Consider the following 12960-nt stretch of genomic DNA (forward strand, 5'->3'; position numbering starts at 1 on the left):
ACTACTATGTGTGATTTAAGTTTTAGTAATCTCCTAAACACAATCAAGGTGCCCTGGTTATAATCAGACGCCCGCATGACTACACTGTGATATCAACAAAGAAAACTTTCATGTAAATAAACAGTACTGTAAATGAAGAAAGAGTGTGTTCCTGGAAAGAAAATGGTCTTTTCTTGTATAAGAAGACAAGTACAAAGACACAAAATTTGGCAGTGTTGCCAACACTGCATCCCAGGAAAAAGTTGTTCCTGATCCCCAAAAGATCCTTTTCCCATTGTTGAGAATGACTTCTCAGATAATCATAGCTGTATGATCAGCCAGTAAGGCCTTCTAGGTCTCCTCCTATTCTGATTCTGTGCACCCAAATATTATCTTTTTTTTTTTTTTTTTTAAGATTTTATTTATTTGAGAGAGAGAATGAGCAAGGGAGGGAGCAGAGGGAGAGGAAGAAGCAGATTCCCTACTGAGCAGGGAGCCCCATGCAGGGCTCAATCCCAGGACCCCAGGATCATGACAGAAAGCAGGCGCTTAACTGACTGAAACCCCCAGGCACCCCCAAATATTATCTTACTTAATATTTGGTTTTCCATATACATCTGGCTGAAGGAAGAGAATGTGCGGATCACCAAAAATGAGTATCTACGCTGCCTGATCCTTACAGTACCAAATGTAAATAATCCAAATGCCACTTTTGATCCCTAAACCAGACATAATCCCTGCTCTTTCAAAGCACTTTACTTCAACTATCACTTATTTCATTTATTCTGCATTCTTATTGCTAATTGTTTATCTCTTCCACCAGACTATAAGCACCTTCAAGTATATGAATAGCCCTAATTCCCTTTTTGTTTTCCACTTTCTTACTGTAGAAATTTAATTCCTACATGTTTGAAGAATAAATGATTGGACAAATAATAGTATCACATGGCTGTTATCTCCCTAGTAAAGACTAAAAAGTACTCATAAAGATTGTACTTACCTTATTCTTTTCATTTTGAATAATTTCTAATAGCTGCTCTATATGCCCTTCATCTATGCATCTTTGGCCTGCTAATTGAAATAGGCCAAAATCTTCTTCTTTAAAGTCTTGTTCTTCTAGGATTTGCTGACAGAAGCAAAATGAAGACAAAACAAACATGTTTTGGTGAATAAAAATTCCGTAACTACTTGGTTTATTCTCTCTTTGGGAAAAAAAGAAATCTTTGATTCTAGGTAAGTTGCACATAAGCATATGTGTGAAAATTAGGATAAGCCTAAAAAGTACTTTAATGTATGATCTTGAATCCAGTCCGCCAAAAAATTCTACAGTAAGGATCAGTATTAAAAATTTTAAAGTTAGATAAGTAGGTCACTTGGAGAAATAATCCAATCTGCTTTCTGGCCCTCCTGCTATTTATTCACAGGTCAAACAAAGCAAGGATTAAATAAGATAAGCAATTTGAGTGACCCTAATTATAGCTAAAAATAATCTGGTATTTAACTTTATAAAAAGAAAAAGTTACTTACGCATCTCATTATTATAGATTGAAGTTCTTCCACAGCCATTCCTCGTTATTTTTCCTAGTTTTGATGCTGAGATATAAAAGTTAACTATCAGTGATATTAAAGTATTAATAAGTTGTTTCATTCTGATGAATTATTAAATACAATAAGGAAAATGTGAAGTTTTAAAGCTGAAATGTTTTTACTGAAAGCATCTTAGCCTGAAAAATAAAAAACTTGCATCTTTTAAGTTTTCTAGGAGAACAGGTTTGAAAGATACACTTGGAAAAAAAAAATCCTCTAGGGTACGCCCAACAGGAGCGCAAATATAGACTAAGTAAATGCCTTTAAAAAGGCAAAGTATATCTTTTCTGAAAAAATTGCTGGAGAGTGTTCCTGAAATCACTTCTAGTCATTAGGGACTTAGAAAAAATTTTAATGTCCCACCTGACAAAAACTGGAGCCAATACAACCCACCCAGAGTGGGTGAAAGTTCAGATGCCCACCGTCCCAAGTGTGACCAGGACATTTTTCTGTAAGAGATGCAGTCCCCCAAATAATCTAGTTGGTGTAATCCCTATATCGCACGGAGACGAAGCAACCAGCAGCTCTCAGGACACCGTTCCGTTCCCGTAAGCCATCGTTTGTCCCCCCGGGAAGACCCGGCCCCAGGCCCGCAGCGCGAGCACGGGTCAGCCGGGTCCTCACGGCCGCGCGCTCCAGGGCGGATAAAACCCCAGCGCGCGTGCGGACTGCATCCAAGAGAAGCCATTTCTACCGATTCCTATTCGCCTAGGCGTTCGGGCCCCATGACCTCGCAGGGCTTTACAGGCCGTGGCGCCGGGTCCTCAGCCGCTCACAGGTGGCCGTGAGCCGGGGGGGGGGGGGGGGGGGGGCCTTCCCGGACTCCCAGGTGCGTCCACTTACCAGCCAGACTTCTCCCACTCTCAGGGACCTCTACCACCTCCTCCTCCAGCCGCGCAGGCCTCTCTCCGGGCCCCGCCCCGCCCCGGCCAGCCCCGCCCCGCGGTACGCGAGGGTAGGCGGAGCCTCAGAGGGAGACGCCAGGCCCGGGCCTGACCTTCTGACGACGCTTGCCATGGCTGACTCCGCGGGGCAGCGCTCTCCGCGCCTCAAGGCCCGGCCTCCCCGCGCCTCCCGAAACGCCGCAGGTAGGAAAGAGGGTCTCTTCCCACATTTGCACCCTGACAGCTGAGCCTCTACAGCCTCTACACTAAGGCCCGCGGAGCACACCCGAAAGACTGCGCCAGGAGCGGAGGTCTCCAGGGCAGAGAAGGCCGAGAGCGTCCCATCTCTGTCCTGGGTCTTCTGGAAAAGACCTCCGCCCATACCCCCACCTTTTTACACTAGTGTTCCAAGGTTTTCCCCAGAATGGGCCGTCTCTGAGGGAAAGGGAGTAAAGGTGCTGGAGTCTTGAGCTGGCTCGCCAGAGTGAGCCCACCTTCGAGATGTACTGCTGCTTTGGTCCCCTGGTCCTCTGAGGTGTCATCCCCCCCCACCCCGTCTTTCCCTGTGAGCGGACATTCGGGGAGTAGAGACAGGTTGCCCCTAAAAGTACCCATATCTCAGATTTTCAGGAGGATGTAACTGTGCAGCTGTGATACGTGACAAACTTCAATCCCCAAAGAGATACATTTTAACCAAGAAAAATTCGGAAATAACAAGCAAACTGAATTCCCTGCCTATTTCATTTGTTTTACACACAGGATTAAAAAGTAATGTGTGGGGAAAAGAAGGTGGTCTGCAGTTTGAGTAGGAATCTGTCCTGTAAACTAGTGTGTTTGTGTAGACTTGACCTACTATTTTTTATTATTTAGGTGGTAAACAGACAAATGCATTAAAACAAGAAGATGCTTCTAAAAGGTATGAGAACTACTTGCACAACTGTATTAGCTTATCTGTTTATCTCATACTGAACCATTTTTAAAAACAATAATGGGTGATACCTTAGAAAAATTATTATGCAAGCGAAGGGGAAGATCTGAGAAGCACTATAAATTATCATATAGACTCATTATATCTCTCTAGTCCAGGCTTTAAGAAAAGCAAATCAAGACACTTTTAGATTGCTGGTGAAGGTATGAGTATCTGTAGAAAGACTAAGGGGATAAACATTCCTGAATTAACCAAGTACTCCTTTTCCACCTCTTCAGGTACACTTGCCTTTCACTACTTTTTATGCCAGAGACTCCAAGAAACCTTTACTGTTGTTTGTTTACATCATGTCCATATTTTCAGCAAAAAGTCCTGTTCTGTTTCTTGGCATCTCCTAAAAGGCTAGATTTATCTCCTGTCACAAAAAAGTTTCTAGAATAGAAGTAGTCTATGAGAATGATTAAAATACATATGTTTATGATCCTTTAAAAAAAAAAAAGATTTATGTATTTTGGAGAGAGAGTGAATACAGGTTGGGGAGGGTTTGGGAGGGGCAGGAGAGGGAAAAAGAAAATCTCAAGCAGACTCCCCCGCTGAGCACAGAGCCCAATGCAGGGCTTGATCTCATGACCCTGAGATCATGACCTGAGCTGAAATTAAGAGTCAGATGCTTGGGGCGCCTGGGTGGCACAGCGGTTAAGCTCCTGCCTTCGGCTCAGGGCGTGATCCTGGCGTTCCGGGATCGAGCCCCACATCAGGCTCCTCCGCTATGAGCCTGCTTCTTCCTCTCCCACTCCCCCTGCTTGTGTTCCCTCTCTCGCTGGCTGTCTCTATCTCTGTCAAATAAATAAATAAAATCTTTAAAAAAAAAAAAAAGAGTCAGATGCTTAACAGACTGAGCCACCCAGGCACCTCTCTGATTTATCCTTTATCAGGCAGGTATTGGTTTTCATTTACTCGTTCTTTCAAAAATTATTTACCAAATGTGAGATACCAGACCTGTATTAGGCCCTCAGGATATGGTTTTGAGCAGATTAAACAGTTCCTTTCCAGTGGAACAGAGAAATACCAATTAAATGATCACAACTGAATACATAGTTAAATGCTGTGTTAAGTACTATAAAAGAAAAGACTATGATGTCATCAGATGGAACTAATGAGTTCAAATTAGCTGGGGATTATCAGGGAAAGACTTCTCTGGGGAAATAATCAGCTGAGACCTGAAGATAAGTAGGCATTAACTAGAGAGTCCTGAGGAGAGACCTCCAGTCAGAGATGGCAGTATGTATAAGGCTAGGTCAGTTCAAAGAAAGGAAGGATACCCATGGTAGTGAGCAAGGGAAGAAAGCAGAGGAAAAACTTAGACAGGATTCCATTCATGTGTCTGGTGGGCTGTAGTGAGAAATCTAGATTTTCCAAGTGCAAATAGGAAAACTTCAAGTAATAGAGTGACAGAATTTAAGTTTAAAAAGTTTTAAGATGTGGGGCGCCTGGGTAGCGCAGTCGTTAAGGCGTCTGCCTTCGGCTCAGGGCGTGATCCCGGCGTACCGGGATCGAGTCCCACATCGGGCTCCTCTGCTATGAGCCTGCTTCTTCCTCTCCCACTCCCCCTGCTGTGTTCCCTCTCTCGCTGGCTGTCTCTCTGTCACATAAATAAATAAAATCTTTAAAAAAAAAAAAAAGTTTTAAGATGTGAGGGATGGTGATCATATAGGAATGGAGGAATTGGATGGATTTGAGATTTTATTTTATTTTTTAAGATTATTTATCAGAGAGAGCGAGAGAGTGTGTGCACACGAGCGGGAGGTGCAGAGAGAGAGGGAGAGAGAATCTCAAGTAGACTCTGTGCTGGAGTCCGGGGAGGGGCTCAATCCCATGACCCTGACATCACAACCTGAATGGAAAGCAGGAGTCGCACACTTAACCAACTGTACCACCCAAGTGCCCCTTTCGGTCTAATTTAGAGAATATTTCCCTGTGGAGTAGCATGATTATACTGACTTGGTTTTATGATACACTGCAAGAGTAAAGGTAATATTGATAATGATGATAATTTGTAACTTTCCTCAATAGTGATCTGACCACAAACCAAAGGAGATTATATTTTATTCTGAGCAGTACAGCGTGGGAAGTATAGATACACTAGAATGTATTGTAGACAGATTACCCAGGATGATGAAACAATTAAAAATCCGTGGGGGTATGGGGCGCCTGGGTGGCACAGCGGTTAAGCGTCTGCCTTCGGCTCAGGGCGTGATCCCGGCGTTATGGGATCAAGCCCCACATCAGGCTCTTCTGCTATGAGCCTGCTTCTTCCTCTCCCACTCCCCCTGCTTGTGTTCCCTCTCTCGCTGGCTGTCTCTATCTCTGTCAAATAAATAAATAAAATCTTTAAAAAAAAAAAAAATCCGTGGGGGTAGGTAACCAAATAGTTGTTGAAGGGAGTGATCCTTTATAAATCTATTCCAACTGAAAAATACTTCTGCATTCAATCCAAATACTATTAAGCCAAAAATTAAAGAACTTTGCAAAAATATAAAATAATTCTATTTTCACTTAGTTTTTTATTTAAAAATGTTATTAACATGTATTGGGTTTATTATTACATGCATTAATAAATAAGTGCTTTAAATTTTCCTCATTTTTAATCCAAGTATGGTAAATATCAATACATATAATCCACATAAGCAAAAGTTCTAATTTTAAGAGTATAAAGGAATGCTGAGACCAAAAAATTTGAGAACCACTGCTGTATGCCATACTACCCGTATGAGGGCAACAGCGAGATAGGGCTGTTTGTGAGAAGCAGCTCGAGACATCAATTAAGAGTGAGTGTGACTCTTACTGCAGGTTGAGGTAGTTAACAGTTTGAGTCAGCAATTCCTTAGTGCAGGTTGTAGACTGATCCTAGTACATATCACAGCTTTTATTGGAGGCAGCAATATGAGAAAAATAAAATGTTTTTAATAAAGCCAAATACATTTAATATTAAGAACTGCCTTTTAATCTGTATTCATGTCTTTTATACTTCTTTGATGTAAGAATGGGCTTTATGAAATCGTAGGAGAACAGTTGGTTGCAAATTTCTCTTTGTTTTAATGTCCCTATTTGGCAAAATAAATAGTTGGCAATCCTGTGTCATCCTTCTTTTTTGTAGGATATTATTAATATATGTTATATGGTTTTTGTAGACTATTACTGTTATAGGCAAGGAATTAGAGTCTAAAGTCAACAAAAGTAGGGTGAAAAAACGAATACATTATAGATCCAGATATGAGAGCCAACTCAAGGCCCAGGAGGCTGGCTGAGGTAGTTCTGGTAGGAAAGTACAAACCAGTACAGGATAGGAGCAAATAAGTTACCAAGATGGTTGAGTATCTTTGGTCCTATGGCAAGGATTCTCAACCCTTTTGCACATTAGGATTATCTGGAGCACTTTTAAGAAAATACCAAAAACTAGGCCCCATCCTCAGAGATTCTGATTGAATTAGCCTGCAGTGGGACCTAGGCATAATATCTTTTAAAGAAATCTCCTTAGATGATCCTAATGTGCAGCTGGGATTGCGAACTACTCTCCTAGAGCCATTGTTTGATCAGGTAGCCTCTGCTTTTATGTTCTATGATATGTAGGGGCCAGCAAAGGCTGACAGTCCCACTGGTGCCAGGGCAAGGACCAGCCCTCGTAGGAAGATTGTTTTCCTAAACTACATAGTCGTGTCAATATAGTTATTTAATAAGACAATAACAAAGTAAGTAAACACTTCTTTGCAAATAGGACTCTTGTCATACTGGGCTGTCATTAACTTTTGAGACTTGACACAAATATATTTTTACTTGTAAGAACAGCTGAAGTTGTCTTTTTCCTCTCTAATCTTTCCTGATTTCTAAGGATTTTAGAGGAAAAGCTTGTCTTTTTAGGTACACACAGGAGTGATTGAGAGTATAAACACTAATTGGCAAAAAGATTTCACCTCATTTACTTCCTTGTGCCCTAGGCCCTGGAAATCAAATAGTCCTGTTATTGTGGCAGACTTCTATGTGTTAATACTTTGAAAAGTATTGGACCAAAAGTAGCAGCATTAAAAAATACAAATTTAAATAGCAAAATATCATGTTATGTTTGTGCTATGTTCTAAGAAGATTGGCTGTGACAAAACTTGTAAGTAGAATAACTTAAATTTTAAATAATTTTTCATTTTTTAATTTTAGGAAAGCAGAACTAGAAGCAGCTGTGAGGAAGAAGATTGAATTTGAGAGAAAAGCTCTACATATTGTTGAACAGCTTTTAGAAGAGGATATTACAGAAGAATTCCTAAGGGAATGTGTATGTTTCAAGTTGGGAAATTATTATATTTGTAGTATTGGATCTTTAAATCTGTATTTAAAGATCTTTAAATCTGTACTTCCTGGTATTATCAAAATCTTTGAATCTGTTCTCAGTCACTAGATGCACATAGCATGCTGTATAATTCATGCATTTTTAAAATAATCACCTATTATGCATTCCCTGTATAATGACTTTAAAATGCACTAATGAAAAATAACATGCATATTTTACCCCTAAATAGTAGGGGTCTTTAGACAGGTCTGCTAATCTCACTTGATTTTCATCACTTTGCACTAATTATCCCAATGTTATTTTCCATATTCTGTGTGTTGTCCTATTTTATAACAGAAGGTTATTATTTTTGTTAATGTAGTTCTATTTTGATATTTTATAAAACCTGGAATATAGGTCATTTATGATTTAACACATAACAAGAGAATTGTAATCTGCATTAGAAGTTTTTTTCCTTTAACAACTCTATTGCATTAAAATTTTTTTTTTCATTTTTTTTTTTTTATAAAGATTTTTTATTATATTATGTTAGTCACCATACAGTACATCCCCGGTTTTCGATGTAAGGCTCGATGATTCATTAGTTGTGTATAACACCCAGTGCACCATGCAATATGTGCCCTCCTTACTACCCATCACCGGTCTATCCCATTCCCCCACCCCCCTCCCCTCTGTAGCCCTCAGTTTGTTTCTCATAGTCCATAGTCTCTCATGTTTCATTCCCCCTTCTGATTACCCCCCTTTCTTTATCCCTTTCTTCCCCTACTGATCATTCTAGTTCTTATGTTCCATAGATGAGAGAAATCATATGATAGTTGTCTTTCTCTGCTTGACTTATTTCACTAAGCATTATCTCCTCCAGTGCCGTCCATGTTGTAGCAAATGTTGAGAACTCATTCTTTCTGATAGCTGAGTAATATTCCATTGTATATATGGACCACAACTTCTTAATCCAGTCATCTGTTGCAGGGCATCTCGGCTCCTTCCACGATTTAGCTATTGTGGACATTGCTGCTATGAACATTGGGGTGCATATGGCCCTTCTCTTCACTACGTCTGTATCTTTGGGGTAAACACCCAGTAGTGCAATGGCTGGATCATAGGGTAGCTCAATTTTTAACTTTTTAAGGGACCTCCACACGGTTTTCCAGAGTGGCTGTACCAACTTGCATTCCCACCAACAATGTAGGAGGGATCCCCTTTCTCCACATCCTCTCCAACAATTGTTGTTTCTTGCCTTGTCTATTTTTGCCATTCTAACTGGCGTAAGGTGGTATCTCAGTGTGGTTTTGATTTGAATTTCCTTGATGGCTAATGATTTTGAACATTTTTTCATGTGTCTGTTAGCCATTTGTATGTCTTCATTGGAAAAGTGTCTGTTCATATCTTCTGCCCATTTTTTGATTTGTTTATTTGTTTCTCGTGTATTGAGTTTGAGAAGTTCTTTGTAGATCTTGGATACCAGTCCTTTATCTGTAGTGTCATTTGCAAATATATTCTCCCATTCCGTGGGCTGCCTCTTAGTTTTTCTGTTTCCTTGGCTGTGCAGAAACTTTTAATCTTGATGAAGTCCCATAAATTCATTTTATCTTTTGTTTCTCTTGCCTTTGGGGATGTGTCATGAAAAAGGTTGCTTTGGCCGATGTCGTAGAGGTTGCTGCCTATGTTCTCCTCTAGAATTTTGATGGATTCCTGTCTCACATCGAGGTCTTTCATCCATTTGGAGTTTATTTTTGTGTATGGTGTGAGATAGTGGTCACGTTTCATTCTTTTGCATGTAGCTGTCCAATTTTCCCAGCACCATTTGTTGAAGAGACTGTCTTTTTCCCACCGGATGTTTTTTCCTGCTTTATCAAATATTAGTTGCCCAAAGAGCTGAGGGTCCATTTCTGGGCTCTCTATTCTGTTCCATTGGTCTGTGTGTCTGTTTTTGTGCCAGTACCATGCTGTCTTTGTGATCACAGCTTTGTAGTACAGCTCGAAATCCGGCATTGTGATGCCCCCAGCTTTGTTTTTCCTTTTCAACAGTTCCTTGGAGACTCGGGGTCTTTTCTGGTTCCATACAAATTTAAGGACTATTTGTTCCAGTTCTTTGAAAAACGTTCTCAGTATTTTGATCGGGATAGCATTGAAAGTGTAGATTGCTCTGGGTAGCATGGACATTTTAACTATGTTAATTCTTCCGATCCATGAGCATGGAATATCTTTCCATCTTTTTATGTCTTCCTCAATGTCTTTTAAGAGTGATTTATAGTTTCTAGAATAAAGGTCCTTTACGTCTCTGGTTAAGTTAATTCCAAGGTAACGTATGGTTTTTGGTGCTATTGTAAATGGGATGGATTCCCTAATTTCTCTTTCTTCGTTCTCGTTATTCGTGTACAGAAATGCAACTGATTTCTGAGCATTGATTTTGTATCCCGCCACGTTACTGAATTGCTCTATAACTTCTAATAGTTTGGGAGTGGCTTCTTTTGGGTTTTCCATATAGAGTATCATGTCATCTGCGAAGAGAGACATTTTGACTTCTTCTTTGCCAATTTGAATACCTTTGATCCCTTTTTGTCGTCTGATTGCTGTTGCAAGGACTTCTAGTACTATGTTGAATAATAGTGGCGAGAGTGGGCATCCTTGTCGAGTTCCTGATCTTAAGGGAAAGGCTTCTAACTTTTCCCCATTGAGAATAATATTTGCAGTAGGCTTTTCATAGATGGCTTTTATGAGATTGAGAAATGTACCTTCTATTCCTACACTCTGAAGGGTTTTAATCAGGAAAGGATGCTGTATTTTGTCAAATGCTTTTTCGGCATCGATTGAGAGGATCATATGGTTCTTGAGTCTTTTCTTGTTGATATGATGTATCACGCTGATTGATTTGCGAATATTGAACCACGCTTGCATCCCAGGTATGAATCCCACTTGATCGTGGTGGATAATCCTTTTAATGAACTGTTTGATTCTATTAGCAAGTATCTTGTTGAGGATTTTGGCGTCCATATTCATTAGGGAAATCGGTCTGTAATTCTCCTTTTTGAGGGGGTCTTTGCCTGGTTTGGGGATCAAGGTAATATTGGCCTCATAGAATGAGTTTGGTAGCTTTCCTTCTGTTTCTATTTTTTGAAATAGCTTTAGGAGAATAGGTATTATTTCTTCTTTGAATGCTTGGTAGAATTCCCCAGGAAAACCGTCCGGGCCTGGAGTTTTGTTATTTGGAAGGTTGTTTATCACTGACTCAATTTCTTCATAATTAATTGGCCTGTTTAAGAAATCAATTTCTTCCTGTTTCAGTCTTGGTAGTTTATAGGTTTCCAGGAAGGATTCCATCTCTTCCAGATTGCTTAGTTTATTGGCATCTAGCTGTTGATAAAAATTTCTAATAATCCTTCCAATTTCAATGGTGTTCGTCGTGACCTCTCCTTTTTCATTCATAATTTTAATAATCTGGGTCCTTTCTCTTTTCTTTTGGATAAGTCTTGCCAGTGGTCTGTCAATTTTATTGATTCTCTCCAAGAACCAGCTTCTAGTCCTGTTGATCTGCTCTACTGTACTTCTGGTTTCTGCTTGATTGATTTCAGCTTTAATTTTGGTCAACTGCTTCCTCGTGCGTGGATTAGGCCTGTCCCTCTGTTGCTGTTCCAGCTTCTTGAGGTGAGAATATAAAAACTGCATTTTAGATTTTTCTATTCTTTTGAGTGAGGCTTGGATGGCTATGTATTTCCCCCTTAGGACCGCCTTTGCAGTATCCCATAGGTTTTGGACTGTTGTATTTTCATTCTCATTGGTCTCCATAAATTGTTTAATTTGATTTTTGATTTCCTGGTTTATCGAGTCATTCCTGAGCAGGATGGTTCTTATTCTCCAAGTGTTTGAGTTTCTTCCAAATTTTTCCTTGTGGTTGAGTTCCAATTTCAGAGCGTTGTGGTCTGAAAATATGCAGGGGATAATTTCAATCTTTTGGTATCGGTTGAGACCTGTTTTGTGTCCCAGAACATGGTCTATTCTTGAAAATGTTCCATGGGCATTAGAATAGAATGAGTATTCTTTGGTTCTGGGGTGTAGTGTTCTATATATATCTAAGAGGTCCAACTCGTCGAGTATGGCATTCAAAGCTTTTGATTCTTTGCTTAGTTTTTGCCAGGGTGTTCTGTCTATTTCTGAGAGTGGAGTGTTGAGGTCCCCTACTATTAATGTATTTTTATCTATATGTCTCTTTATTCTGGTTAAGAGTTGGCTTGTGTATCTTGCTGCTCCCCTGTTGGGGGCATATATATTTATAATTGTCATATCCACTTGTTGAATACTTCCTTTAAGAATAATATAGTGCCCTTCTGTGTCTCTAACTATAGTCTGTAGTTTAAAATCCAGTTTATCTGATATGAGAATTGCTACCCCAGCTTTCTTTTGAGGTCCATTTGCGTGAAAGATGGTACTCCATCCCCTTACTCTCAGTCTGAATGCATCTTTGGGTTCGAAATGAGTCTCTTGTAGACAGCAAATGGATGGGTCATTTCTTTTTATCCAATCTGCGACCCTGTGGCTTTTAAGCAAGAATTTAAACCATTAATATTCAGACTGAGTACTGAGAGATATGCTTTTAATTCTGCCATGTTGTCAGTAAAGTCTTTGTTTGTATTGGCTGTGACTTTCTGTTCTGTATCACTCTTGGGGCCTTTTTACTTTTATAGAACCCCCCGTAATACCTCCTGTAGGGCTGGTTTCGTGGTTACGAAATTGGCTAGTGACTGTCGATTCTGAAATGTCTTTATTTCTCCATCAATTCTGAATGACAGCCTTGCTGGATAAAGGATCCTTGGCTGCATGTTTTTCTCTGAAAGAGCTTTAAAAATGCTCCCCCAACCCTTTCTCTCATTCCAGGTCTGTGTAGACAGGTCTGACGTAATTCTGATGCCTTTGCCTTGGTACGTGAGAAATTTCTTTGCCCTGGCCGCTTTCAATACTGTATCCTTGGATCTCATATTTGCGAATTGCACTATGACGTGACGTGGTGTAGGTCTGTCATGGTTGAGCTTGGGAGGGGTCCTCTCTGCCTCTTGGACACGAATTTTTGTTTCCCTTGCTAGATTAGGGAAGTTTTCAGCTACAATTTGTTCAAATATCTCTTCTAGACCTCTGTTTTTCTCCACCCCCTCGGGGATGCCGATGATTCTAACATTGGATCGTTTCGTTGAGTCAGTAATCTCCCGTAGCCAACATTCGTGGGCGTGGATTTTTTTAAGACCATCTTC

General features: G+C 40.2%; 2 protein-coding genes across 4 annotated transcripts in view; one reads left to right on the forward strand and one right to left on the reverse strand.

The window, feature by feature from the left end:
• The window catches only part of GLMN (glomulin, FKBP associated protein), a 33804-nt gene extending 31319 nt beyond the window's left edge, over positions 1-2485 (reverse strand). For both annotated transcript variants that reach the window (XM_045801792.2, XM_045801791.2), the window contains exons 1-3: positions 2410-2485; positions 1507-1572; positions 980-1105 (exon numbers count right to left, since the gene is read on the reverse strand). In XM_045801792.2, coding sequence (XP_045657748.2) covers positions 980-1105; positions 1507-1545 — 165 coding nt within the window. In that variant the 5' untranslated portion in view covers positions 1546-1572; positions 2410-2485. The remainder of the gene's footprint in view (positions 1-979; positions 1106-1506; positions 1573-2409) is intronic.
• Positions 2486-2547: 62 nt separating this feature from the next.
• RPAP2 (RNA polymerase II associated protein 2) overlaps positions 2548-12960 on the forward strand; it is an 85052-nt gene continuing 74639 nt past the window's right edge. For both annotated transcript variants that reach the window (XR_015726309.1, XM_045801790.2), the window contains exons 1-3: positions 2548-2654; positions 3321-3366; positions 7588-7702. Coding sequence is in view for 1 of the 2 variants with exons in the window: in XM_045801790.2 (XP_045657746.2) it covers positions 2582-2654; positions 3321-3366; positions 7588-7702 (234 nt within the window). In the remaining variant the exon portion in view is untranslated. The remainder of the gene's footprint in view (positions 2655-3320; positions 3367-7587; positions 7703-12960) is intronic.

The sequence above is a fragment of the Ursus americanus genome, chromosome 12, assembly GCF_024610735.1.
Source record: "Ursus americanus isolate L20-20 chromosome 12, mUrsAme1.1.p, whole genome shotgun sequence".
Lineage (NCBI taxonomy): Eukaryota > Metazoa > Chordata > Mammalia > Carnivora > Ursidae > Ursus > Ursus americanus.